This window comes from Pan troglodytes, chromosome 1 (assembly GCF_028858775.2).
Source record: "Pan troglodytes isolate AG18354 chromosome 1, NHGRI_mPanTro3-v2.0_pri, whole genome shotgun sequence".
Taxonomy (NCBI): domain Eukaryota; kingdom Metazoa; phylum Chordata; class Mammalia; order Primates; family Hominidae; genus Pan; species Pan troglodytes.
This window is the reverse complement of record NC_072398.2, coordinates 35,100,001-35,124,852: the sequence shown is the minus strand read 5'-3', so window position 1 is coordinate 35,124,852 and position 24,852 is coordinate 35,100,001. Positions and strand designations below refer to the sequence as shown.

At 43.0% G+C, this 24,852-nt stretch overlaps 1 protein-coding gene across 6 annotated transcripts in view; it reads left to right on the top strand.

The window, feature by feature from the left end:
• Positions 1-6,740: 6,740 nt before the first annotated feature.
• PROX1 (prospero homeobox 1) overlaps positions 6,741-24,852 on the top strand; it is a 52,810-nt gene continuing 34,698 nt past the window's right edge. For 3 of the 6 annotated variants that reach the window (XM_063792136.1, XM_063792135.1, XM_063792117.1), the window contains exons 1-3: positions 6,741-6,859; positions 14,828-16,621; positions 23,525-23,630. In XM_063792136.1, the coding sequence (XP_063648206.1) occupies positions 14,895-16,621; positions 23,525-23,630 (1,833 nt within the window). In that variant the 5' untranslated portion in view covers positions 6,741-6,859; positions 14,828-14,894. Of the gene's footprint in view, positions 6,860-6,991; positions 7,098-7,601; positions 7,686-8,051; positions 8,119-14,827; positions 16,622-23,524; positions 23,631-24,852 lie in introns of those variants that run through there. The other 3 variants (XM_063792123.1, XM_063792130.1, XM_063792134.1) reach the window with 3 other exon arrangements.

Sequence of the window (24,852 nt, the reverse complement as noted above, 5' to 3'; positions counted from 1 at the left end):
GCATGAGCTAAAATGTGCATACACATACATATCCCATGACAGTCCAGCTGGCTTCACCAAAACGTTGGGGATAGGGACAGGTCCTTATAAGAATACATGTCAGCTCGAGTGTACACAGCACTCATTTGTGGGCAACATACCTTCCAAGTATTGAGCACTAGTCATGTGCTGAACAAGTTTAGTCGTGTAGAAGTCTCTCAATAAATCTATGATTTGGATATTATCCCCACTTCACAGATAAAAAGAACTGAGTCTCAAACAGATTAAGTAACACCCTGAAGGTCACAGAGTCAGTAACAAACCAGCTGAGCAGTAATTAAAGACAAAGGGTGACCCCCAGATTCCCAGGTCCTTCTTCTGATTACCTCACTGGGGTGGGCCCAGAAATTTTTATTTAAAACAACAACAACAACAACAACAAAAAACACTCCTTCGGTGATTCCGATGATTCGTCAGGTCTTCGGAAGCACCACTCCACATCAAACCATCCCGCTATTCCTGTCACCAGCCTTGCCTCCAAGCAGCCTACTCTACGTTGGACAAAACATTTAAAACATATTTAAATAGCAATTTCGAAAAACTATACAGCATATGGATTTTCCTTTTGATCTCAAAATGATGACAAACAGACACTTAGATACTTCATAAAAGAAATATTACCAGAAAAAAATATAGAAATCTGGCTTTCAACTTCATCTTGCTCTAATTTAAACAAAATGCAACTTTCCAGTTACTCTCTCTCCAAATGGATCCAAACTGGGAGCGTCCTTCTCTTTTCGCTGCGTCAGGCAGGCACCTACTTATTTCTAGCCCACTCCTCACCCTGAATAAAAGCTTCTGGTAAGATGGACAATATGGAAAACTTCAGTCCTATCACCAAAGCCCCTGAAAATGGAGCACCCCCGAATTCACACCCTTGACGTGAAAGACCAAAGAGAGGGAAGCTGGGAGTAACGGCCAAACATCCTTAGAGTAATTGACAAAAGAAAGGGGGTGGGCAGAAAGGGAGATTTCCATCCCTTCAAACGTGCACGCCCCTCCCGCGGTCCCGGGAGGGAGTCCCCCCTCCCAGGTCGAGCGCGTCCACCGGCTGTCCCCGCAGCAACAGGCGGGCGGCGGGGGAGGAGAGGCCGCGGGGGCAGCGCAGGCCTGGCGGCGGCCGAAATCCCCCGGCCACCACGACGTTCCCCGGCTCTGCGGCGCGCCGGGAGCAGGTGGTTGCCCTCTGCGTCCCGGGCGTGCACTGAGCCCAGGCTAGCTGAGCGAGGCTGCAGCCCCTGCGATGGCCCGGGAAGAGGCAAGTGCCGCGGGGCCAGGGCGAGGAGGGACCAGCAGGGCGGCCTGGACCCCCACTTGGCCGCGCAGGCAGGAGGGGCGCGCCCTCTGCGGAGCACGGCGCCGCGGCAGCCGCAGCATCTGGCGCTCGCTCTCTCTGGCCGGAGAGGCCGCGACACCTAGCGCGGGGCCGAGGCTAGGAAGGGCGGGCCGGGGAGGGAGGAGGGCACTGGGAGGAAGCCGCGGGCGAGGAAGCCCCGCTCCCGCCGAGTGCCTGGAGAGGAGATTCCCAGCCTTCCTGCCCAACCCGAAACTTTTCCAACACACGCAGGCGTATTCCTCGCAGGATTCGGCGGTCCCGAGTCGCAGTCAGGGAGGAGGCTCGGGAAGCACACGTGCCCCGGCACACTGGAGGAGGTACACAGGCACACCAGGAGGGACAGGGCCTCTTGGGAGGCGGCTGAGGGCGTGAAGGCAGCAGGCGGCCACACATCCGAAAGGGACTCCCTGCGAGCGGGATCGAGCGCTTAAAACCCTGCCACAGCTTGGAAGTGTAGCGGTGCCCAGAGGCTTTGCGTAACTTTGCCCACTGCGCCCCCGCGTGCAAAGGCATCCCCTTCACACTCACACCCTCACCCCACCTCACTCCCCTTGAGTTGCGGCCCGAGACTGCCTTTGTACTTAAGCGACAGCAAAAGATATGTGGATTTGAACCAAAGATGGTGGGCAAGAGTGTTGTAAATTGTGTAAATTCCACTCGCGGGAACCCCCAGATACGTAGGGAGAGCACCCCTTTCTCCCCGAAGGCATCCCCTCCGTTTCTCTCGGCCTTTGGGTCTCCAGCTTCTTCGCTACTATGGACTGAAGAAGACAAAGCACAGCCAAATCAATGTTTTGGGTGTTTTTGGTTTTGTTTGGTTTTTTAAATCACGGCCTCTTCAAATGCTAACTGTCAAAACGCTGGGTGGGGTTGGAGAAAGGCAAGTTATGTCAGGGAGCACACCTCGGAAGGCGCGCGCGCGGCCTGGCGGGTTCCTCGCCGGGCTCTGGGCAGCCGGGCGGAGTGGCTGGATTATGTAAGTAGCAGCCCTCCATGTGCTCACCACCATCTGTTAATATCTTGGTATTGGAAAGTTCGGTGCCTGAGGCAAAGCCAGGGTTGGCGGCGAAGAGCTCCCAGCCTACACTTCACTACTCCAGGGCAGGGAATGTACTTCCCTTTGATTGTTTTCGCCCACTTCCATAAAATCAAGTGGTAGTGTGTCCCTTCAATCACTGACAACCTCCTCATCCCCGCGGGTGTGTCTTGGTGGGCGAAGAGTGATTTTCTTCGAGGTCAACTTATTGTAATGAGCCCTTTCGATGAAATTATATTTTCATGACAATTCTGCTCTCCTTAAAGCAATGTGGCAGACTCTTATTTGGGAGTGGGTTCTTTATCATTTTAAAAATTACTTTCTTTCTGCCAGCACCCCTGGATCCAAATTCTTGTAAGGGTTATATTTCAACTTCTTTGGAGTGATTGGCTTCTGTTTACTTTGAAAGCTGTTGGTTAAACAAACATCACTCAGGAGGCTTCTAAGCAGTGGGGTTCCCAGGAGAGAAAACGCTGCAGCTGCTACTTGCTACTGATCTTGTGGCATTTCACTTCCCCCCCATTCAGAACAAATCCAGGTTGGGCTTGGCGTCACACTGAGCACAGGAGATGAGAGTGAGAGGCCGTCAGGCAGTTTTGCCTCTAGAAAGCTTGCAGCAGGCAGGCCTGCACCCTGGGGTTGGTTTTCCTCTCTTCCCTTCTTCAGGGTGCTGATAGTGATGGTGGTAGTGGTGGCGGTGGTGGTGGTGGTGGTAGTGGTGGGTGGCTGACCTGGAAGTCCTTAGGCATCCTTCTCCAAAATCCACGTCCACTTTTGCCTCTCAACTGAATCTGGTTGTAATTCTCAGAATTGGTTTGTTTAGGATCTGATAACAGTTGTTTGTAAGGTTTTAAATTACTTATACACACTGTCTTCCCTCCTGCCCCCACCTAACCGCTTTAAGAAAGAACAGGAGGCGTGAGCATACACCGAGCAAATGTCAAGGCGAAGTGTATTTAACCCAGAACCAGATGCATGAGTGATAACTGCGAGTTTGTCTAAGAACACGCAGATCACCCTTCAGATAAATAAGTAAATGCAACCTGCACGGATAGAGTTTGTTACAAGACCGGTCAGAACTTGCGTTAACTTCTAAGTTACTGGGGTTGTGTTGGAAGTGGGGCGGAGGGAGGAGTTGTCTTAACCCTAGGCTTGGCGGCTGGTTTCAGAGATGGAGCCAATATCTAGGCGACTCCTTGTCTCCAGGCTTCTCCCCTATCAGAAAACAAAGCGGGAGTCGCCCGAGATAGGGGGCTCGGGCCTCAAGTCTTGCTCCAGGGCCGCCCGAGACCCAGGAGAATGCCGCAGCTCTAGCAAGAGAGGTTGCCAGGAGCCTGGCCTGTACGCCTCCCCGACAGTAGAGGACAGGACACGGGACAGGGCTGCGCCGAGGCAGCTCACGGAGCTGGGCTGCGAACCGATCTCGCTCGCCTAGCGTCGCGCGCGCTCCTATTTCAAGTCGCCGCTCCTGCGCCCTAATGCGGGCTGCGAACCGCCGCGGCAGAGCGTCGCGAGCCGGGAGCCTCTGCCGCCGAGGCTGGGGGTGGGAGAGCTTCCTTGTTCGCCAAGCGGGTTACCCCGACTTCGACTCAGGCCTGCTTTTCCCCACGGCGTGACACAGGACTTACTGGGGTTCTCAGGGAACTTTTCCCGCCGCCAGTTCCCGGGCGTGGTGTGTGCAAAACGTGCATTCAAGCGCTATGTGCAATTGACACAAACTTGTGGGCTAAAGTGCAAGCCATTTTTTTCGCGTTTGAATCTTTTTCTCTGTCCCTGCCTCCTTTCTTCCCCCTACTCCCCCCTCCTCCTTCTCTGCTCTCCGCCCTTTTAAATGTCAAACTGAGCAGATGGTTTTAAGGTGTGGAAAGGTATATAGCCCTTACTCCTACCAGTTTATTTGTGGGCTGGCGCTAACTTATATGTACAAACCAAGATTCTTAAAGAAAACTAGTAGGACGAAAAATAAGAAAGAAAGTAACTTTGATCCATTCTCAGATCCCAAGTTTCCCCGCTCAATACACCCGCTTACCTCGAAGGGACCCAACCAGTAGAAGCATTATTCCATCCTGTATCTAATGGGTATGTTGATTATTTCTGCTCCCAGCCTAAACTGTCACATCCCGGTTAGAACACCTGATACAACAGTCAATAGTTGGAGGTGTGAGTGTTGCGTGTGCGCTCCTCTGTGTTGTTTCCGTGATAGACGCGTGGGGGGAGTGTTTGGGGGCGGCAAAAGGGGAAAGAAGAAGGCTGGGGATGCTCCCGCAATCTCTTTTCTTATCGCCGACACCTAACCTGACCGACCTAATTTTTTTTCTCCTTTTCACTGTTTGAAATTCGTGCCAAAAGTTTCCTGCCGGGATAGACTCGGACATACTAACATCGCTATTCTTATTCAAAGGGAGGGCTTAATATCCTCTTTACGGTTTGGTGAATTTGAGGCTGAAATTGTAAATTCCCTAGGAAGGAGTGTGTGTGTGTGTGTGTGTGTGTGTGTGTGTGTCGCAGAAGACATTGGTAGTGTTTGGCCAGTGTACTTGTAACACACCTCATAAATACCCTGTTGTCACGACACAGCATGATTCAACCTTTGATCTGATTAAATTTGAGGGACACACCAAGACTACTTGTCCTCCTCCTACTTACAAAAATGAGTGTCTAATAGACTATGTATGAATGTTTCTGCTTCGCAGCTCTTGCAAGTCCCAGCTTTTATAGGATCTTTAGGTCATAAACGCGGCTGCTTTATTAAAAGCCGTTTACTGTGCCCGGTGAAAGGGACGTTCTAGCTGCGGCTGAGGCTCGCTTGCATTTGTAACTTGCAAAGCCCAAGGAGATCTTTAAGAGCCACATTATCTAAAGAAATTTTGCTGGTTATTTTTCAAGCAAGAAATGTCAAACCAAAGTAAATTTCCTAGGGCTTTATTTTAGAGCCTGCGATTTATGCGTTTGAAATTTCTTGCCTAATAAACTTTAAAGTTTGTTGCCCAGGCGTCAAAACTGTGTAAATCCTGTATTGAACAGCTATCTTTGGTCTTTCTGGGGCGAGTGAATTAGTGAAGGGTAATCGCCAGATGTTTGCAACGTATATATTTTTAAAGGCTGCTTTACCTACAATCCAAATAATGTCAGAGGTAACCAAGGGTAAATATTCCTCTTCCTAAAAATTTGGACTGGAGATTAACTGGGACTCAGCCAATGTTGATCTTCGTCTAATAACAGATGCAGCGGACGCGATGTGAAACCTCTGGCACCTATTATTTTAATACCAAACCTACCTGTATTTTATTGTCCACCTCCCCTTTAAAAGGAACCAAGGGTGACACGTATCCTTGACACTACCTATGATCGTTTAAAAAGTGGAATGATTTGCAGATCCCCCCCTCCGTCCTCCTATGCCACCCCCACCCCTAAAACCCCCACTTTTTCTCCCGTATACTTTTCCGTGCCTTCCTCCACCCAAGTCGGAGGAGCGCTCACTCGCTCGGCCACTCGGCGAACTCGATCAGCTGTATCTGGGAAATGAAAAAAGAAAAAGAAAAAAAAAAAAAAGGACCTGCGTCCTGGAAGAGCTAGTGTGAGCCGGGCGCCGCTCGCGCCGTCTCCCGCTTTGCATAGTGCCCGCAGATGGCTCGCTCCGGCCCAGGCGCGGCGATCCAGTCGTCCCGAAGCAGTGGCAGGGTGGGGGTGGGGGTGGGGGCCGGGGATGGAGGCCGGGGAGGGGGAGCGCAGGGCCCCTCTCCCCTCCTCTCTTCCCAGCCCCTCACCCCCACCCCTTTTATATTTTTTTTTCCTCCCAAGTTCTCTTGCCTTGCTATCCCCCCTTGAATCCGAAGGCGCCTCGCGATTGGGTGCTGGGGCCGGGTACGTCAGATAGACTGTGACGTGCAGTCTTCCTGTTTCCTTCAGCTGTGTCTTAAAGTAAATCTTGTTGTGGAGCGGAGCCCTCAGCTGAGGGAGCGCTCTGAAATAATACACCATTGCAGCCGGGGAAAGCAGAGCGGCGCAAAAGAGCTCTCGCCGGGTCCGCCTGCTCCCTCTCCGCTTCGCTCCTCTTCTCTTCTTTACCCTTCTCCTCTCTCCTCCTCTGCTGCTCTCTCCTCTCCTCCGCTCTTCTCTCTCCTCCTCTCCTGCTCTCTCCTCTGCCCTTAGCTCCTCTTCTTTTCTTCTCCTCTTCTTCCCTCTCCTCGCCTCTACCCTGCTTCTCTTCTCTCGTCTCCCCTCCCCTCCCGCCTCTCTCTCCCCTCTCCCTCTTCCACTCGCCCCGCTCGCTCGCTCGCTGTCGCACAGACTCACCGTCCCTTGTCCAATTATCATATTCATCACCCGCAAGATATCACCGTGTGTGCGCGCGCGTGTTTTCCTCTCTCTGCCGGGGGGAAAAAAAAGAGAGAGAGAGAGAGAGAGAGAGAGAGAGAGAGGCTCGGTCCCACTGCTCCCTGCACCGCGTAAGTATCTTCTTCTTCCCCTCGTGAGTCCCTCCCCTTTTCCAGAATCACTTGCACTGGCTTGTTCTTGAATGAGAAAGGAAGAAAAGAGCCTCCCATTACTCAGACCCGTGTAAACATTTTTCCCCCCAGGAGAAAATGGTGTTATTTAAATGAATCATAATAAAATAGCCTCTAAACAGTTTCTAAGCGGGAGCCTCCGTGGAACTCAGCGCTCCGCTCCTCCCAGTTCCTAAGAGTAAGTGATCCGCTTGGCTTTTATTTCTTTCTCTTTCCTGCTGGTGGCTGGGGGTGGCGGTGGCGATGGGGGGGAGGCTGATGTTGCTGGACTTGTCGCTGATCTTGTCACCTTTTGTGTACTGTTTCTGGGGTGTGAGGAGGCGTTTGCTCCCTTTCCTTCTTTCTCCTGCTCTCTCTTCTCAGGAGAGAGGACCGCGAGAGGGACCGGGTCGCTTTTTTGTTCGTGGAGATCCCCGCTTTCCGCCAAACCCCATCCTTCCGATCTCCCCAGGCTAAAACTCCGGGGCCGGTCCCCTCGTCCTTTCTCTTTGTCTTGTTTATTATAGCTGCCTTTCTTCCCGGCTCTTCCAATTTGCTTGTCATTTGCATACCTTTCACTTCTCCTTTTTTAACCCCAGCAGAGGACCGGGAGCTGGGAGGAGGAGAGAGGGAGGTGGGGGGGCGCTCTGTTACTTTCGTCTCAAAACGCTGTCGAAGCCGAATTGTGGAAATCCGGCTTGGAGGGGTGCGGTGATGGGTCCCGGGAAACGCGCGCGGCGCCCCTCTTCCGAGCTCCTGGACCCAGGGCTGGGTCAAGTTGAGTAGGGTAAGGCGGCACCGGGAGGCTCGGGGGGTCGCGTGGCGGTGGGATTGGGACACCAGCACGAGGAGGACCGGAGGATCGCGGTCCGGGTAAGAGTAGGGGGTTCTTGGGCAGCAGAAATGGGAGGCGATGAATCTCCCAGCCATCGCTGGCAGACTATGGTGTTGGGCAGCTTCGGTCTGGTCTCGTCTGGGTGGTACCTACCGTTTTGCCCCAGTTAGGAGGACTGGGGAGGGAGGACAGGAGAGGTGAGAGTAATTGTTACTGGGAAGACTAGTGAGGAGGGCGGGAAGAGGGAGGGAAGAGCTGCTATCTTGCCTGAGCAGATCAGGAGGGGGACGCAGTGGGCGGGGGGAGACATCACCCAAAGTCCAGTTTAGCAAGTTGTTGATTCTTCTGGTGTGCCAGCCCGTTACTCCTCCTGCTGAAGCTGAAGGTTGGTGGAGTGATGGAGGGTGGGGATGGTAAAGGAGGAGTAAGTAGCTTTCCACAGACTCCCAGGTCTCTGGCCCCTTCCCAGCTTCTTGGGAAATTGAGAGCCCTCCAGGCAGACAGAGAACAGAACTAGAAGGAGGGGTGGTGCTTAGTCTTAAATAGCTCAAGGAGGCAGGTTGGAGTGTGAAACTGCTGTTCTTGGCAACCCAGAAGGCTACTCTGCCTGGGGGAAGGCTGGAAACTCACCTGCTTGTTTTTATTTTTCCGAGAAGGTCTGTGCTGTCTCCTTGAGCTTATAAAAACAGAGGAAGCACAGGGTGGCCTCCTCGCAAAGTCAAGGCTAGAAGACTCCCCTCTCCTGTTCTCTTTTCCACTCATGCCCTCCCTTATTTAAAAAAAAAAGAAAGAAAAGAAAAGAAAAAAAAAAAGAACTCATTTCCTTTCCTAACCTAGGTAGGCAGAAATCTATTAGCAGAGTGCGCATGGGCAGGGCCTGACAGGTGTGTTGTGTCAAGAAAGACAGGTGCAAATTTCCTCTGGGTCTGTGTGTGTCTGTACAGCTCTAGACCACAATGCTTGCTCGAGGGTTGGAGAGGTTTATGAATTTATGGTTGTCCTGGTTAATAGGATTGTCTGGGCTAATGGGAATTGGGCTGTTGTTCTTTTGAGCCCTGCCATGTGAGTTCTTGGGGTGGGGGGTGGGGGCAAGTTGGTATGTGTTTGTTTATTTTTCTTAAGGATATTGGCAGTCTACTGCTGAGGCTGTGTCCCAGGCTTCTGTCTGCCAGTCAGCCCAAAGCACCCCCACTTTAGGCAGCAGGTGGAGGGAGACTGACTTTTCCTTTGCTTCCTACCAGTTTATGCCTATCTCCCAGGTCTGTGCTTGGCAGAGAGAGAGAGAGAGAGAACTGTCCTCTGTGTGTGTGTGTGTGTGTGTGTGTGTGTGTGTGTGTGTGTGTGGTATATGCTTTGGGTAGCAATGAGTGGTGTGTAACTGCCAAGAATTCCAAAGTCAGTTTGAAAGTGTTACTGTTGTTAAAGCTTATCTTTTTAAGCATGCTTTCTCCTTGCCCAGAAAGAATAGGTATGTACATAAACTCTTTCAAGTCATATGTTAAATAATCTCATAAAGTAGAATGAGCCTGTCATTGTCCCAGACATGTGCCGAATGTCCTAGATATGAATTTGATGGAGAAAGAAAATCTCAAGTACATGAGAAGGTAACTGTGCTTTTCTATTCTGATGCAAGATGTGAGAAGTCAGTTCTACAGGGAATTTCTTGCTAGAACTTCTGAGTATTTCCAAAATGAAATTTTTTGTGTGTGTTGAGGGAGGAAAACGAGAGTATTCACGTTAACTTGTCCATGGGTTAAAACATGGACATGTATATATAATAGTAAAATAGGTGAAGCTAAGGACTGTGGCTTGATGTGTGAGGAAAGTTGTTGGGAATTCAATGTAAGCACTATATCTGGCTTCTTAAAACTTGGCCTTTTAAAATTATCTTTAAACAGACTACTTCTGTAGACTGAGTTGCACAGGAATAGGTTGGTTGGCAAATGGTTTTTGCTCATTGGCTTTGTGTTTGGGTAGTTATTGTTTCCATGAAAATGAGATCGTATGTGTCATTTATTCTGTAGACTTCAACATTAACATCCCCCCACCTCCCAAACACACACACACACACCCAATACTTTCCTTGGATGCTTTTGAAGTTCTTTGGTAATTAAAATGTCATCTATGCCTATGTTCATTTGCTTTATTTTTAATAGGGGTTATCTGTGCTTGGCACTTATTGATATTTTATGTGTCCATTATGCAGAATTCTATTTAGTTTAATCACCACCTTGTGGGAAAAAAAAGTCATGCATACATAACATGCATCTTTGTTCTCACTTTATTCATTTCCTAGCATCATTCCTCTATAAGCAGCACATGCTATCTTAAAACCTAAGCTGGCTTATTCTGTAAGTTGCCAGACTTCCTCTTTATTTGTTTAAAACTCAAACAGGCCTCTTTTCATGAATGTCTTATATCATTTTAGGGATTGTCTTGAATTTGCAGTGTTAATATAAGAAGTTTTAGGTTTCAGATTAACAAAAGAAATTATAAAATGTGACTGATGTTATAATATGAAAATAGATTGTGCATGATGTATCATTATAGGATTTTAAGTACCTGTGTAACTTGGAAAGGAACCATATACATAAGGAATTTCTCAGACGTATTGCCTGTGCATTCTCAAAGGACATTTAGAGAGTTCAATTTTCTGCAAAAAGAAAAAAGTGTATTTTCTTAAGATTATTTCACACTCTGTCTTATTTACCTATCTGATAAGTTGTCACTTTTTAAACAAGTAGAAATTAATATTTTAGGCATGTCTCAGAAAATGTTCTGTGTTCATTTTGCAGGTGAAAAATGTGTGGAATTTTTGATGGGATGGGAGAATCTTAAATGAAATCTTAAATGATTTGAGAAGTATATTATGACAGGAAATTTAAAAACCTGATAACGCAATCTTAGTTAATTTAGGTATTAACTTATGTCAAGTGAGTTCTTCAAAATAAATATCAAAGGTTTTCTTAACCTGATAGGGAGCAGAAATATCTCCAGTATCTCTGAAGAAAAAGTTGCTAATTAGCAGAAACAAATTCTTGAATGTAGTGAAGGGGACAATTTAATGATTCAGGGGCTACTTAAATCAGATCATCTGATTTTTCCCCTTTGAATCACTAATTTCCAGATTGATTTGAAATATTCTTTGTTAATGATATTCTATTTGAAATTTCATAACCAGGTTGACCCAAGTAGATTAGAGGCCCATACAAAGATGATTTTCGAAAAGAAGTCAAGTGTAGGCTTGCACAATTTCTTCAAATAATTTTATCAACAAAGACAGATCATCTAAATAATCCAAGCAGGAAACCATGCCAACCTTACACTCTCCCTGCCTCATAAAAGATTTGTCTGAACTATCTGGATAATTACCATAATGAAACACTTCTTTGTCCAGAATCTGGACTCCAGATAGATGCAGTAAAAGTTGAATCCTCCTCCCCGAAATAACTTCTTTATTAAAGTAGAGCACTTAACCACTTTATACTTCACGCTGCAGTGTTCCTTTGAAATTCTTTACTGAAAATTCTTTCCTCCTAACCTTAAGTCATCAGTTTCCTTAGAATTTTGCATGTTAAAGAGAATGTCAGATAATTCAGATATTAAAGGAGACTCTTTTGGAGTAGTTAAAACCTGTTTTGATTATACCTGGATGTTTATTCTTATAATATCTTTTTCTGGGAGGAATCTGCTATGTTAAGATATGCATTGTATAAGAGTTACTAAAGCATTTGTGTAGGTTATATACGAAGTGATGCAACAAAATATTTAATGATGAAAAACTCTATATAGACTTTCACATTAATTAAAGAGGGGTTTACAGGAATAGAGTAAGTGTATCCGATCAATAATACATTTGGGTTCAAATTCTCATCAGTATTTTTCTGCATCCTTGCTGATTTGGACATCCACCAGTGTTGATCAAAAGCTTCATATTGCCTAGTGAAACTGAAAATTAATGTTAAAATGCAAATATGATATGCATCAATAATAATTGCAGGTGAAACATGATGGCTTAATACATATCTTGAGAAATAAAGGAGTTTAAAAAATATCAATGATAAAGTCATTCCATGGCTTCCTTTAAATTCTGAACTGGAATATCATGGAAGCACTTGGGAAATGTTTTTAAGAGATTTAATTTATATTATGGTAACGTAACAGTACATTTTCTTATGTGGTAAATATATTCATATAGATATCTTGTTTATGAAATGTGATGCTAATAAAGTGCTGTGTCAACCGGTTATTATTATTTAATCATGCCTATAGCTTCCATGGGTTATGGTTCCAGTGTGTGCTACCACTATACTTTTATTTCTAAATTAAATCTAAGCTATATGGAGAGATACATTTATTTGTGCCTATTAATATAATGCCTTGTCCTGGATTATATAATTTATCTTATTTTTCCCATTTGTTTTGTCTTATTTGTTATGTTCCAGCTGGACATTTTACAACAAGACCTAAAAGTATTTAAATTCTTTTAGCCCAAGACAGATACAAATCGTTATTTAATCTAAAAATGTTGACTGAAATAGAATTACAAAATTAGTTTAGTTTGGTGAATATCAAGGGAGTTATATCTTGTTCTTAACAGACTCCACAAGCATTTCTTTCCACCTTAGGAAGAGCACAGCCCTCCTCTTGGCTCCAGCATGGGGCAGGGATGCAGCTGTTGATACCTAGGCTAGATGAGAGGAAGTGCAGTTGACGCAGAGGTAAATGGCAGTTGGAAAAGGAAGGATGCCTGGGGATGACCTTGTGCTCATCAGCGACACCAGTCTGTCCTTTCCAAGCCTCTGTGGCAGAGCTGCTCTTCCCACAGCAAGGATGGCAGGAGGAAAGTCCAGTTTGGGTGTTAGGGTGAACAGGGAGAGAAAAAATACTGCAAAAAGTTTGTTTGACGTTTTGATTGGAGATCCATGTGCTTTGCAGGTGATAGTCAAGAGAAAAGGATTTGCATACAAATAGAAAAGATGTAAAATTTAAAAATAAGGGCAATAAGCTCTATTTTGGGGAAGGTGATATACACACAGAAAAAAGTCTTCCTTGTAACCGCCCCCCATGCAAGTGTTTCTGTGATTAACAGAGCTTTGAAATGATTCATCCTTTTTCTTGTCTCAGCCTCTCCTTGTTCTTTCTGTCATCTGACAGCTAACCTGATTTATCAGATCTAATGTGTTTGTGTAGTATTTGTCACTGCATTTTTGTATTCCTGAAACCAATTTTATTATTAGTGTTTGAAAGGGTCTCAGTCATTCTGAATTCAATTTTGAACCCAATGTTGTAGTTATTGAGAACTCCATCTCCATTCTAAGTTCAGGAAATTTTATCCTGAAGCATGCAAAAAGTATTTCATTCTCAAGCATGCAAAAAAATATATACATATATATGTATATATATATATATATATATAAAGAGGTATCATTTTGCTTTCATGATACCCTAAAGTAGGCTCTTTTAAAATGTTTTATCTTTCTATAGAAACCAGGAGCAAAGATTTCATGAGGAAATCACTGTCACTTAAAAAAATATACATATTGTTGCCATCTAAGCATTGAGCATTTTCTTGATTTTTACAGGTTATTTCATGCTGAAATTATGCTTATTTGCATGGATAGTCATTCTTTAAAGCTAGCCACAGATGCAGTCCTAGGGAGCACGTAGATGTTTTTACAGGTGAACCGAAAGAGATGGGAGCCGTTCCAGACACTCTGCACGCTGCCTTTGGCAATGGACCCTGTTATTGTGAAGATGTGCTCTGTTAAGCAAACGTGAAGTTTAATATTAGATAAACCCAACGTGAAAAAAAAAATTTCATTTTCTTCATAAAATGTTAATTATAAACAAAAAGATGTGACATCTTGTATGTCTACAAAATTTGGGATTAGCATCACTAGTTAATAAGTTACACAATATGTCAAGTGCCTTTTATTTATGAAATTCAAAGAAGGATGTTCTCTTTTTATATTGTGTTTCCAAGAAACAATGGAAGTTAATATACAAAGAAATATTTCCCTTTCTCACACATTTGATGGACATTATTTTCCTTCTTCTTTATATATCTTCTTTCAGTTTTTTCTGTTTTTTTTTTTTCCTTTAATTTGGCACAGGAAATAAGGTTCACAAATCATGTATGTTAAAGAGTTTCTTTGGGCATTGGACATATTATTTTGGCAGATTTAAACAGAAGGAAACTAGTCCTGAAGATATATTTATCTTTATCTCGGTCAATAATTTATTATTCCTCATATTGATTTCTAAAATGTGGTAACATCCTTGTTTTGCAGTGAATCCAACTTTGTAATAATTTGTCATTAAAAGGACATTATGAAAATGTATAAATATTCTTATAGTTACATTAAGATATATCAACAGATATCATCTTCACCTATGATTTTACAAGTAAAAAATGCATAGCTAAGCTAAATAAGCAGACTTATAAAATGACTATTGTGCATTTATTTCAATGCTAAACTGACCATTTATGTTTGAAAGATGCTGCTGCTAAGGGTGTTCTCCTTCCCATTTTACATATGACAAAAATATTGCAAAATTCAAGAATAAAAGCTCTCTATTATATATTTGCATTTATTTTAGAGTCCTTTTCCTTTAATAGCATTAAAACCACACTAATTGTAATGCAGAAATGCAATTTTTCATGTGAATTTCTCACAGTCTCAAAATTTAACCTTATTTCTTAAGTATAGAGCACTTTCATCTTCCTTATAATATGAATCTCAATGCCCAAAATTTAATCAATTGGTTGTCAGAGGCTGTGTTCTTATAATCTACTGTTTCTTCTGAAGATAAACAGTATCATTTTAGGCATTTGTGAGAGAGAATCATATTACTGGTGCTTAAGCAGTTTTTGCTTTATTTTTTTTTTAATCTTAATCCATCTTAAACCAGTGGAGCAGAAATATTTAAAAATGTTTCATTTCAAGCAGAGTGCATAATAAATTGCAATAATTGTAATGTGCCATAAATCCCAGAGCCTATGCATTTTGCATTTGATTCAGGATTGAGGTCAGGAAATTTGGAGAAATTTAAAGAAAATGATTCATCAGTCCTTTTGTTCTGTTGGCCAGGGTCCCGGGATTCTTGAGCTGTGCCCAGCTGACGAGCTTTTGAAGATGGCACAATAACCGTCCAGTGATGCCTGACCATGACAGCACAGCCCTCTTAAGCCGGCAAACCAAGAGGAGAAGAGTTGACATTGGAGTGAAAAGGACGGTAGGGACAGCATCTGCATTTTTTGCTAAGGCAAGAGCAACGTTTTTTAGTGCCATGAATCCCCAAGGTTCTGAGCAGGATGTTGAGTATTCAGTGGTGCAGCATGCAGATGGGGAAAAGTCAAATGTACTCCGCAAGCTGCTGAAGAGGGCGAACTCGTATGAAGATGCCATGATGCCTTTTCCAGGAGCAACCATAATTTCCCAGCTGTTGAAAAATAACATGAACAAAAATGGTGGCACGGAGCCCAGTTTCCAAGCCAGCGGTCTCTCTAGTACAGGCTCCGAAGTACATCAGGAGGATATATGCAGCAACTCTTCAAGAGACAGCCCCCCAGAGTGTCTTTCCCCTTTTGGCAGGCCTACTATGAGCCAGTTTGATATGGATCGCTTATGTGATGAGCACCTGAGAGCAAAGCGCGCCCGGGTTGAGAATATAATTCGGGGTATGAGCCATTCCCCCAGTGTGGCATTAAGGGGCAATGAAAATGAAAGAGAGATGGCCCCGCAGTCTGTGAGTCCCCGAGAAAGTTACAGAGAAAACAAACGCAAGCAAAAGCTTCCCCAGCAGCAGCAACAGAGTTTCCAGCAGCTGGTTTCAGCCCGAAAAGAACAGAAGCGAGAGGAGCGCCGACAGCTGAAACAGCAGCTGGAGGACATGCAGAAACAGCTGCGCCAGCTGCAGGAAAAGTTCTACCAAATCTATGACAGCACTGATTCGGAAAATGATGAAGATGGTAACCTGTCTGAAGACAGCATGCGCTCGGAGATCCTGGATGCCAGGGCCCAGGACTCTGTCGGAAGGTCAGATAATGAGATGTGCGAGCTAGACCCAGGACAGTTTATTGACCGAGCTCGAGCCCTGATCAGAGAGCAGGAAATGGCTGAAAACAAGCCGAAGCGAGAAGGCAACAACAAAGAAAGAGACCATGGGCCAAACTCCTTACAACCGGAAGGCAAACATTTGGCTGAGACCTTGAAACAGGAACTGAACACTGCCATGTCGCAAGTTGTGGACACTGTGGTCAAAGTCTTTTCGGCCAAGCCCTCCCGCCAGGTTCCTCAGGTCTTCCCACCTCTCCAGATCCCCCAGGCCAGATTTGCAGTCAATGGGGAAAACCACAATTTCCACACCGCCAACCAGCGCCTGCAGTGCTTTGGCGACGTCATCATTCCGAACCCCCTGGACACCTTTGGCAATGTGCAGATGGCCAGTTCCACTGACCAGACAGAAGCACTGCCCCTGGTTGTCCGCAAAAACTCCTCTGACCAGTCTGCCTCCGGCCCTGCCGCTGGCGGCCACCACCAGCCCCTGCACCAGTCGCCTCTCTCTGCCACCACGGGCTTCACCACGTCCACCTTCCGCCACCCCTTCCCCCTTCCCTTGATGGCCTATCCATTTCAGAGCCCATTAGGTGCTCCCTCCGGCTCCTTCTCTGGAAAAGACAGAGCCTCTCCTGAATCCTTAGACTTAACTAGGGATACCACGAGTCTGAGGACCAAGATGTCATCTCACCACCTGAGCCACCACCCTTGTTCACCAGCACACCCGCCCAGCACCGCCGAAGGGCTCTCCTTGTCGCTCATAAAGTCCGAGTGCGGCGATCTTCAAGATATGTCTGAAATATCACCTTATTCGGGAAGTGCAATATCCTTTTATTTTCCCCTCGAGGAAAAAACAAACCAAAAAAGGTTTCCCAAAAGGTTGGGTTTACACAATATCTAGAGTAATGTAGATTAGTATCTTCTTAAGAAGGCAACCTTTCCCATTATTCAAAGGAATAGGCTTTTGTCAGCATGAGTGTGCCATTCCTGATTGCAGAAAAGCTTAAAACTAAGCCAACATCTTTGCAGCTTCCACAAGTTGTTCACTGCCTTGAGGAGCTCCTATTTAATATGTGCTTTCTCAGCAGTGTTTTTTTTCTGCTGTTCTTCCTGCATTATCTTCTTATCCCTATCTCTTAAAAAAAAATAAAAAAGTAGATTTAGAGATGAGAAAACAGTCTCATTGTAAATACTGATTGAATTCTCTCAGATATTTTTTAAAGATGGTAAGTTTAATAGAATAAGGAGAAAAGTCAGTTTTCAGATCCCTAAGATCCCATAAGAAGAATTCTCAGTGTAAACCATCTGCAAGGCTTCTGGTCCGTTTAAAGACAGCCCGATGAAATCTTAGGAAGAGCGCTTTACAAGTGGGAGGTTGAGGAGGAAGAAAAATGGATGTGGGTGGGGAGTTAGTCTCTCTTTCATCTTTAAGTGAGACTTTTTTTTTTAAGGAAATATACAGGTACTGATTTATTCAGACAGCATCGGTCTCTCTCCCGTTCACCCAAGGTCTGTTCTTTGGGTCTGGTGCAGCTGCCTCTATGCATGATTAACCTCTGTTCAGCCATACACAGAAATCTTTTGTCCCAACATACACAAAGCAAATTATTTTGGAAAGCGAGAGAGCACAATTAAATATAAAACTCAGCTGTATTCGACTTAAAAATGGCTCTTTTTATGATTCTTTTAAATTCTGAAACTGACGTTTATGTAGAGATAACAGTTATATTTTTTTATTAGGCCTATCCCGAACTCCAGCTATTTTTAACTGAAGATTTTTTTCTCTCTGTATATCGGTTCTTTCTGTAAATTTTTAAAAAATCTTGTGGTCGTTGGTCTTTTGGGAGTAGTAGAATAGTAGCATTTGGGGGCAGGTGGAGGCATGTTTCTTATATAATAAACAGATGGATATAAAATTTAGCAATTAAGTTGGCTGTGACTAAATTTAGGATTTTGAGCAATTGTCTTGATGACTAGAGATTGACATTTTCGTATCTAAGCCCACTCCAGAGGCTGCCACGTAAGTGCAAAGTCCCAGCTATGGGTGGAAATATGTTTTCCTGGTTAGTGGAGGTCGTACTTCAAGCCAACTCTCAGGATAATAGTGTAGATTTCTGATAGGGTGAACTACTAGGGCCCTAATCATGAGACCTGCTTGGGCAGATTAAACATGGAGTCTCTCTTATACTGAGCAAGAGAAGAACATTGTAACAGAAAGGGAAGAGAAAGATGTGGGAGATTTCTACATATACGTAGAAATGGAGTTTTAGCTTGGTTGTTGATTTCACTTGGACCTTTTGAAGATCTAAAATTCAATCCACCAGCCATGAATCAAAGCTGCCCCAAGCACCATGCCTTACATATTATAAGCAGGCAGTAAATATTGATCAAATGATTGGAATATCGCTGTTGGTGATGAGAAAGGCAAAGTAAGAAGACACAATGGCTTGAATGGTTTTTGTGCCCTTTGCAAAAAGAGCATCTTCAGAGGTTCATGTAAGGCTAATGTCTAGGGCTAAGACCCCATTGCACCCCAGAGATCTCTTAACTTCATTTTGAACCAGGTAGTTGTGATAGTGGGTTCTTTCTGTCTCTCTCTCTCTCTCTCTCTCTCACACACACACACACACACACACAGACACACACACAGAGTAAAGTGACATGCGTGCCAATTTTGGTGAATATGATTTAATGCCAGGTTTCAAAACTCCTGTAAGTCCACACTAAGCTCTTTAGTTCAAGATGCCAGTTTATGGTTTTTCTTTAAATTAGACTTTTCATTATAACCAGATCATTATAATTATGGCTGTGCTTTTTGTTTTTAGTCTTCTAGGAAAAAAATCTTTTAGATTGCTTTAAGTGTTGGCTATGTTCATTGTCTCAACCTCTCCAAATCCCCGGAGGAATTTTGAGGATTTGAATTGAAATAAGTTCCTTTTATTTTGATACATATCAAAGGCTTTAAAGAAAATATAGTTGCTTCTTCTTCAGAGGCATGACTTCTCCTTTCTTCTATCAACATAACTTTCTGTCGAGCGGTGATTCTGTTGGGAAACACCCGTGTTCATGTGAAATGTTAGTTGCTCACACTCAGACTTGTTTCTTTCATATAGCTAAATAATGTCGGCCTCTCGTGGCAATTAGTGATTACATTTTCCACCTTTTGGCCTTCTATGCTCCTATTCTTTTCCCCCCTCTACTATTAATACATTGCACTTTTAACCATTTATCTCATTGCTATATTATTTCTCAGGAAGAGTAAGATAGGCAAACAACCTTTTCTATAGTTCCCACAATTCTGAAACCAGTGAGGATCTGTTGGTTTGTAGAGAGATTGGGCCCACTTTTCTCCTGTCTCTACCTCTGTATGGCAGTGTGTTCTTCCCTTGATTTAACTGTTAGTGTGTAGGCAAAATTCTCAAGCTTTTACTTTGAAGAAATATCTGGGAATCACAGTGAGTGATGTCTTACTTCAATTTTAGGCATACGGGGCCATATATGATCCGGTTGTACAGTTATTCCTCGAAAAGATCAATAGAAATGGGCAGAAATGTAATGAAATGGTACAACTGTGATTGCTATTATTATGTTTTTATTTTTAGTTCATGGCTTTCCAAACTGTTATATATAATTTAATTTTTCAGGAAAAATTATCTCCCGCTCCAAAAGGTACCATCTATTTTTTGAACAAAGTAGCTAAGATAAGAACTATTAAGAACACCAGCTTATCAGGTCAACCCATTCTACATTCACCACATTAAACATATATGTTCTGTAGGATAGAACACACTACCTCATTATCCCATCTAGTAGAAGGGAAATAGTGAATGTGTATGCAAGTTAAACTGAATTTCAGTGCACCTGCTCCAAGGGCTCATGTCTTGGATTTTAAAAATATGTTCAGTATCTTTGCAAATGAATCTGTTTAATCAAATATTAAGTTTTATTCAAATTCCAAAAGAAACAGTCAGCCAATTGCTTTTCTTCATGATGTTCCTTGTCATCCATCCTCTTTGCATCTCAAGAAAAATAGCCTTGTTTAGGCCCCAAACATTTGCATGCACCCAGTTAAAGCACAAGAGGAGTAGTATAAGCCGTTAAGACGTGCAGGTGAAGAAATTGAGCCTGTTCTCTGAAACAGCCGGCTTTTTCTACTCAACTTTTAGGGAGAATGTTAGAAAGACTTGAAGTTTAGAAAGGAAAATGGTTTAGTAATTTGAAATTAAAATCTAACCAGGAACCATAGATTAGAAATGAATTTCTGAAATGTGAAACCATCCACAGAAATTGATCTTATACATTTTTAGAAGTCTTGTGGAGGCTATAGTACTTATATTAGCTAGAGCGAAACATGTAGATTAAAGACCAAAAGACTTTGGGCTCCTACACTACCCCCCTCCCCTGAAAAAAATTACAAAGTAAGTAAATTTTAAAAAAAATTCCCTACACTACACAGCCCTCCGATTATGGTGAACTTCCTAGTGGGAGTTACGACTTGCTCTATCACTGTCATTATGTGAGAGAGTTTAGATCTTTTCTCCCCATTTTAGTTTCTAGGGGGAAAACCTCTTAGAAACTTAGCAAATTAGGGAATAAGGCAGAACTAAAATTCTTTAGGTTTCAAATGTTTTGGAAAATGTAAGTAGTCTCAACCCATTTGCTGGGAACTGCAGCACGTACAATCTCTAGCTACAATCCAGAGTTTAGCTGGAAAAAAAGAATTTTCTTCCTCCGCTTTCACAGCTTATTATTCTCCCATTTGCCTTTTTGCTGCCTCCGCGGCTCCTCCCGTGGCTGCTGTTTAGGTAAGGTTATATTGTACTTGGTAAACAGACAACACTTAGGTTCTCAGGTTGTTTGAACACTGCTTTACGTTCAGCTGCAGTACCCTGCTTCTCTGATCTTTTATATTCCCGAGCAGATGTCTTTCATTAATTTATGGATTTATCATCTTTTCTCTTTTTTTTCTTTTTTCTTTTTTTTTTTTTTTTTACACCTGGCAGCTGTCTCAAGTTTCAACAGTTATTGTCTATTTTGCATTACACATAGAATTGAATGTCATCTGTCTTCACAAAGCTATGGCTAAGAGAATTGAGGCACAGCCACATGAGCTGCTGGGACAGATCTTGTTTGCGTTCCATCCCCCCTCACCCCACTCCCCTTTACCTCCTTAATATTTATTTGTGCTCATTTTCTTTCCTGGCCTTGAATGGAGCTTAGCTCGTGTTCAGTACAGCTGTATGTTTACTGAATCTATTCCATCATGAGTCATTGTGCGTGTGTAAGTATCCTGGAAACAGCTAGTGCTTTCTTGGAAGAACAGTTGCTTTTCAGCACAAGCACTTAAAAGGGAAATTAACCAATTGGTCAGTTCAGATTTATTTTGAGGAGAAAAAAAGGATTATCTAACTGTTGCCTTTTAAATGTTTCATTAGTTATTTTTAATAGTTTATTAGAAACATATATTTTATGGGAATTTTATCTTAATTACACAATAAGCAAGAGATAAAGATTAATTCTGTGTTCCATTTCAACTGATCAGTTCCAAGTATTACCAACAGGAAACATTTTAAAGCAAAAATGAACTTGAGAAATCCAAATCAGAATAATTTTTTGTTAGATAAAAAGCCTCTAAATACTGATCAAAATAAAATGGATATTTTACTTTTTTTAGATAAAAAGAACAAAAACATCTTAGCATAATTTAGATGTATTAAAAGCTTCAGGAAGTTTTGGTAGCTCAGTGCCCATCTAAGAAACACAGAAAAACACTTTGTATTTTGTATGACACCAAATTTTAAAAGATTTGCGACTTCCAATTAAATGCATGACGTTGTCTTAATGTAGCCATCTGAAAGAAAAGATTAGAACCCAGATCTGAGAGTGTCTGTCAAAGTTTGGACTTGCCTAAAACTCTTATCACAAGGCAGTCGCAGACAGCTTGCAACTATTATTTCACTTATCCATTTGGACAGATGGTCCTGAAGTGTGCTGGGCTCCTTTAGTCTTCTGTATCAGTCTAATGGAGGTTACTGGAGGGCCTTTCAGCCCTCTCCTTGGCACAAGAAGTATGTCAGTCATAAATTATCGTCTTTGTAATCATTAAGGATCTCAAACAAAAACACAAGTTCAGTTAAGCTGCTTTGGCTTACAGATATAAAATCAAAATTTCTTCAGTGTTTATTTTCAGTTTAACAAAAAATAAAAAAATAAAAAACCTGCACTACTTAACTTTTCTATTTACAGACCAAGGTGATCTTTTTAAAATTGCATGGGATATTAAAGGGAATGTTAATTGAACAAATTCTCAGCAGAATATTTGGTTAAACACCCTGTTATAAGTAGTCAAGAGCTTATCCATATTAATTTGATTATGCTTCTCTAGTAACTTTCTGGTTTCCCTCCATTCTTAAGATTAGTCACGCTAGACTTGATGAAGGTCATTTGGAAAATTTTACCTTTCCTAAATATCTGTGTTTATTTGGCATTTTTGCCTAAGGGGTGAAATTTTTGTTGGGTAGTTGTGTGTGTGTGTGTGTGTGTGTGTGTTTGCACACACAAGCACACTTTCTTTTCTTTTTTTTCTTATTTTTCTTAGACACTCTTCTAAAAGAAAATCCTTAGAGAAGCTTCTAGGAAGGACCCTTAATTGACCTTGTGGGGGACCACATTGATTTTCTCCACGTGCATCTTCATTTCTGATAAATTATAAAGCCATTAATTTGCTGAGGAAATGGCAGGGCCAGGCTGCGGCACAGATGTGACCAGAGCCATCCCAGCTCTGAGTCTGCTGAGGAGTGCCAAGAATCTGGGGGAGAATCAGGAAGCCTGGATTGTTATGGTTAGCCTCACATTCTCTTGGGAACTGTTTTAGTTGCTGCTGTTTACAGATCTAAAAGGTAATGATGTTTCCAGATAAATAGGCCTTCTTATTTTGGGTAAGTGGCCATTTATTGATCTGCTAACCCACATGTATTGATTTGTTAGCCCCAACTACTGCGTCACTCTCAAAGGAGTTAACTATAAATCCAAGACAGGCAAATTGTATTTGGTTTTGGACCATTGCTTTCACAAAAGCAACAGCCCCCTCCCTGTCCTCTCCATGCCAAAACTACTCTTCCCAAGTTTTAGCTATTATTTAAAAGGAAAAACAATTAAAAGGATATAATAAGATAAAAAGCAAGTGAGTCAAGATGCTCCATTAGATTAACACTAAAAGGTAAAATGTGAAACTTGCATAGCAGTGTTCAAAATAATGCATTTTATATTTTCATGTACATTAGTAGAATAATTTGCTTTAAACTGCAGAGTGTGGAGAGAAGAACAAACAGAACTGTAATTGCAAGGAAGAAAAAAAAACCTCTTATGACAAGAGTTGTGTAGTACATGTTGGGTGCATTTGTCTCCTTAGCAACAAGTGAACGTATAGATAGCCTACCGACCTAAAGCAAGGAAAATACTTTGCCATCCTCACCCTAAAGTAGCCAAGATTCTGCAACTCAATTGTGCATCCTCACCATTGCATGTGGCAACCTCTGACAGGCGACGGTCACTGAGCAAATGGCAGCAAGTTAGCAATGGATGCCATAGCCAGTGTCATCTACCTTCCAGTACTCCCACCGCAGCTTGGTGGACTCCCAGACTCTATGGAGGTGGGGACTGGAGGGAGGGAGGTGGGAGTCCTCGTGCTTACAGAATTGCTTTTCCTTAACCAATTGCATCCTACATGCAGGAAGGATTGTCACCCAATCACTTGAAAAAAGCAAAGCTCATGTTTTTTTATACCCGTTATCCCAGCTCCAATATGCTGAAGACCTACTTCTCCGACGTAAAGGTAGGGACTTTTTTTATTCTTAATTTTTTCATTTTCTATGCATGTGGCAGTAATTTGAACTCCCGGAAGTTAATGGAGACGAATGTGGAATTGGTTTATTCCTACACCTGTGTTATAATTGATTTAATGCACTTGTCCTTTTGTCTAAAGGTGTGTTAAGCAAAGATGCCACTTGTGTATTAAGATTGAAAGACTGGTGTTAATAAGTTGCATGGGTTTCCAATGTAGTCTGAAAAACTTAGCCTCTGTCTTTATATGTTTGAGTAGCTTCTTTGAAGAAATTTCAGCTGGTAATGGATGGGTGTGCTTTAGAGAATGTTTTTTCCCTCCCCTCAGCAGCAGTAAACTGTTTCTGTTTTTGTTTCTGTTGGTTTCCCCATATTTGTGCTTATGAAAGCAAACTCTAGCACCTCTTTTTCCCCCTGTCGAAAAGGAGCGTACATTGAAATTCTCTATGCAGTAGCTGCTTAAAAACAAAAGTGATGATTGTCTCTTATTTACAACTTAATTTGTTGTTGATGTAGAGTACACTGAGCATAAGGAGAATGAATAAAGTGACAGATTCAGGACACATTATTCAAATGAGGATATGAAAGCTGTCGGCCTACAGCTGCAGCCTCCCTCATTCTACAGAATATTGGGACCTCCTGGTTCTCTCTGTGTGTGTGTATGCGTGTGTGTGTGTGTGTGTATGTGTCTGTGTCTGTGTGTGGGTTTTAAGTAATTGTTTGCATCAACTTGATGTTGTGTTAATCATCTGTAACTTTTTAAAACATAGATTGGGTTTTGATGATGATAATGACACACATGGTATCATTATCCCAGGAACTTGATAAACACTACATTAGCTGAGATTAGTTTATTAGGGGTGGGTGTTTTTTCCCCACCCCTCTCCTGCCCACCCCCATATGTACAAGTTCTTATTTCTGCCATGGAGAACTCACAAGCTGCCAAAACACACTCGCTCTTCCACTGCTCCCCGCACGCAGCTTGTTTTGTGCTTGATGCCCAAGTGGCTTCATTGGCCCCATTTTGCAGGCCAACTCATTTCAGTTTCCTTCACTGGTGTTTTATTTGGCCTCATAAGAAAAGTTCTGTTTTCCCTCCTGTTTGCTTTTGAATTGTGTATCAACTTCAGCCTTTTATCTTTCTCCTTCCCTGGCTGTGCTCCTTAAGTGGAAGGCTTGTTTTCTCCTTGTTCAGCACCAGCAAACTGGGCAAG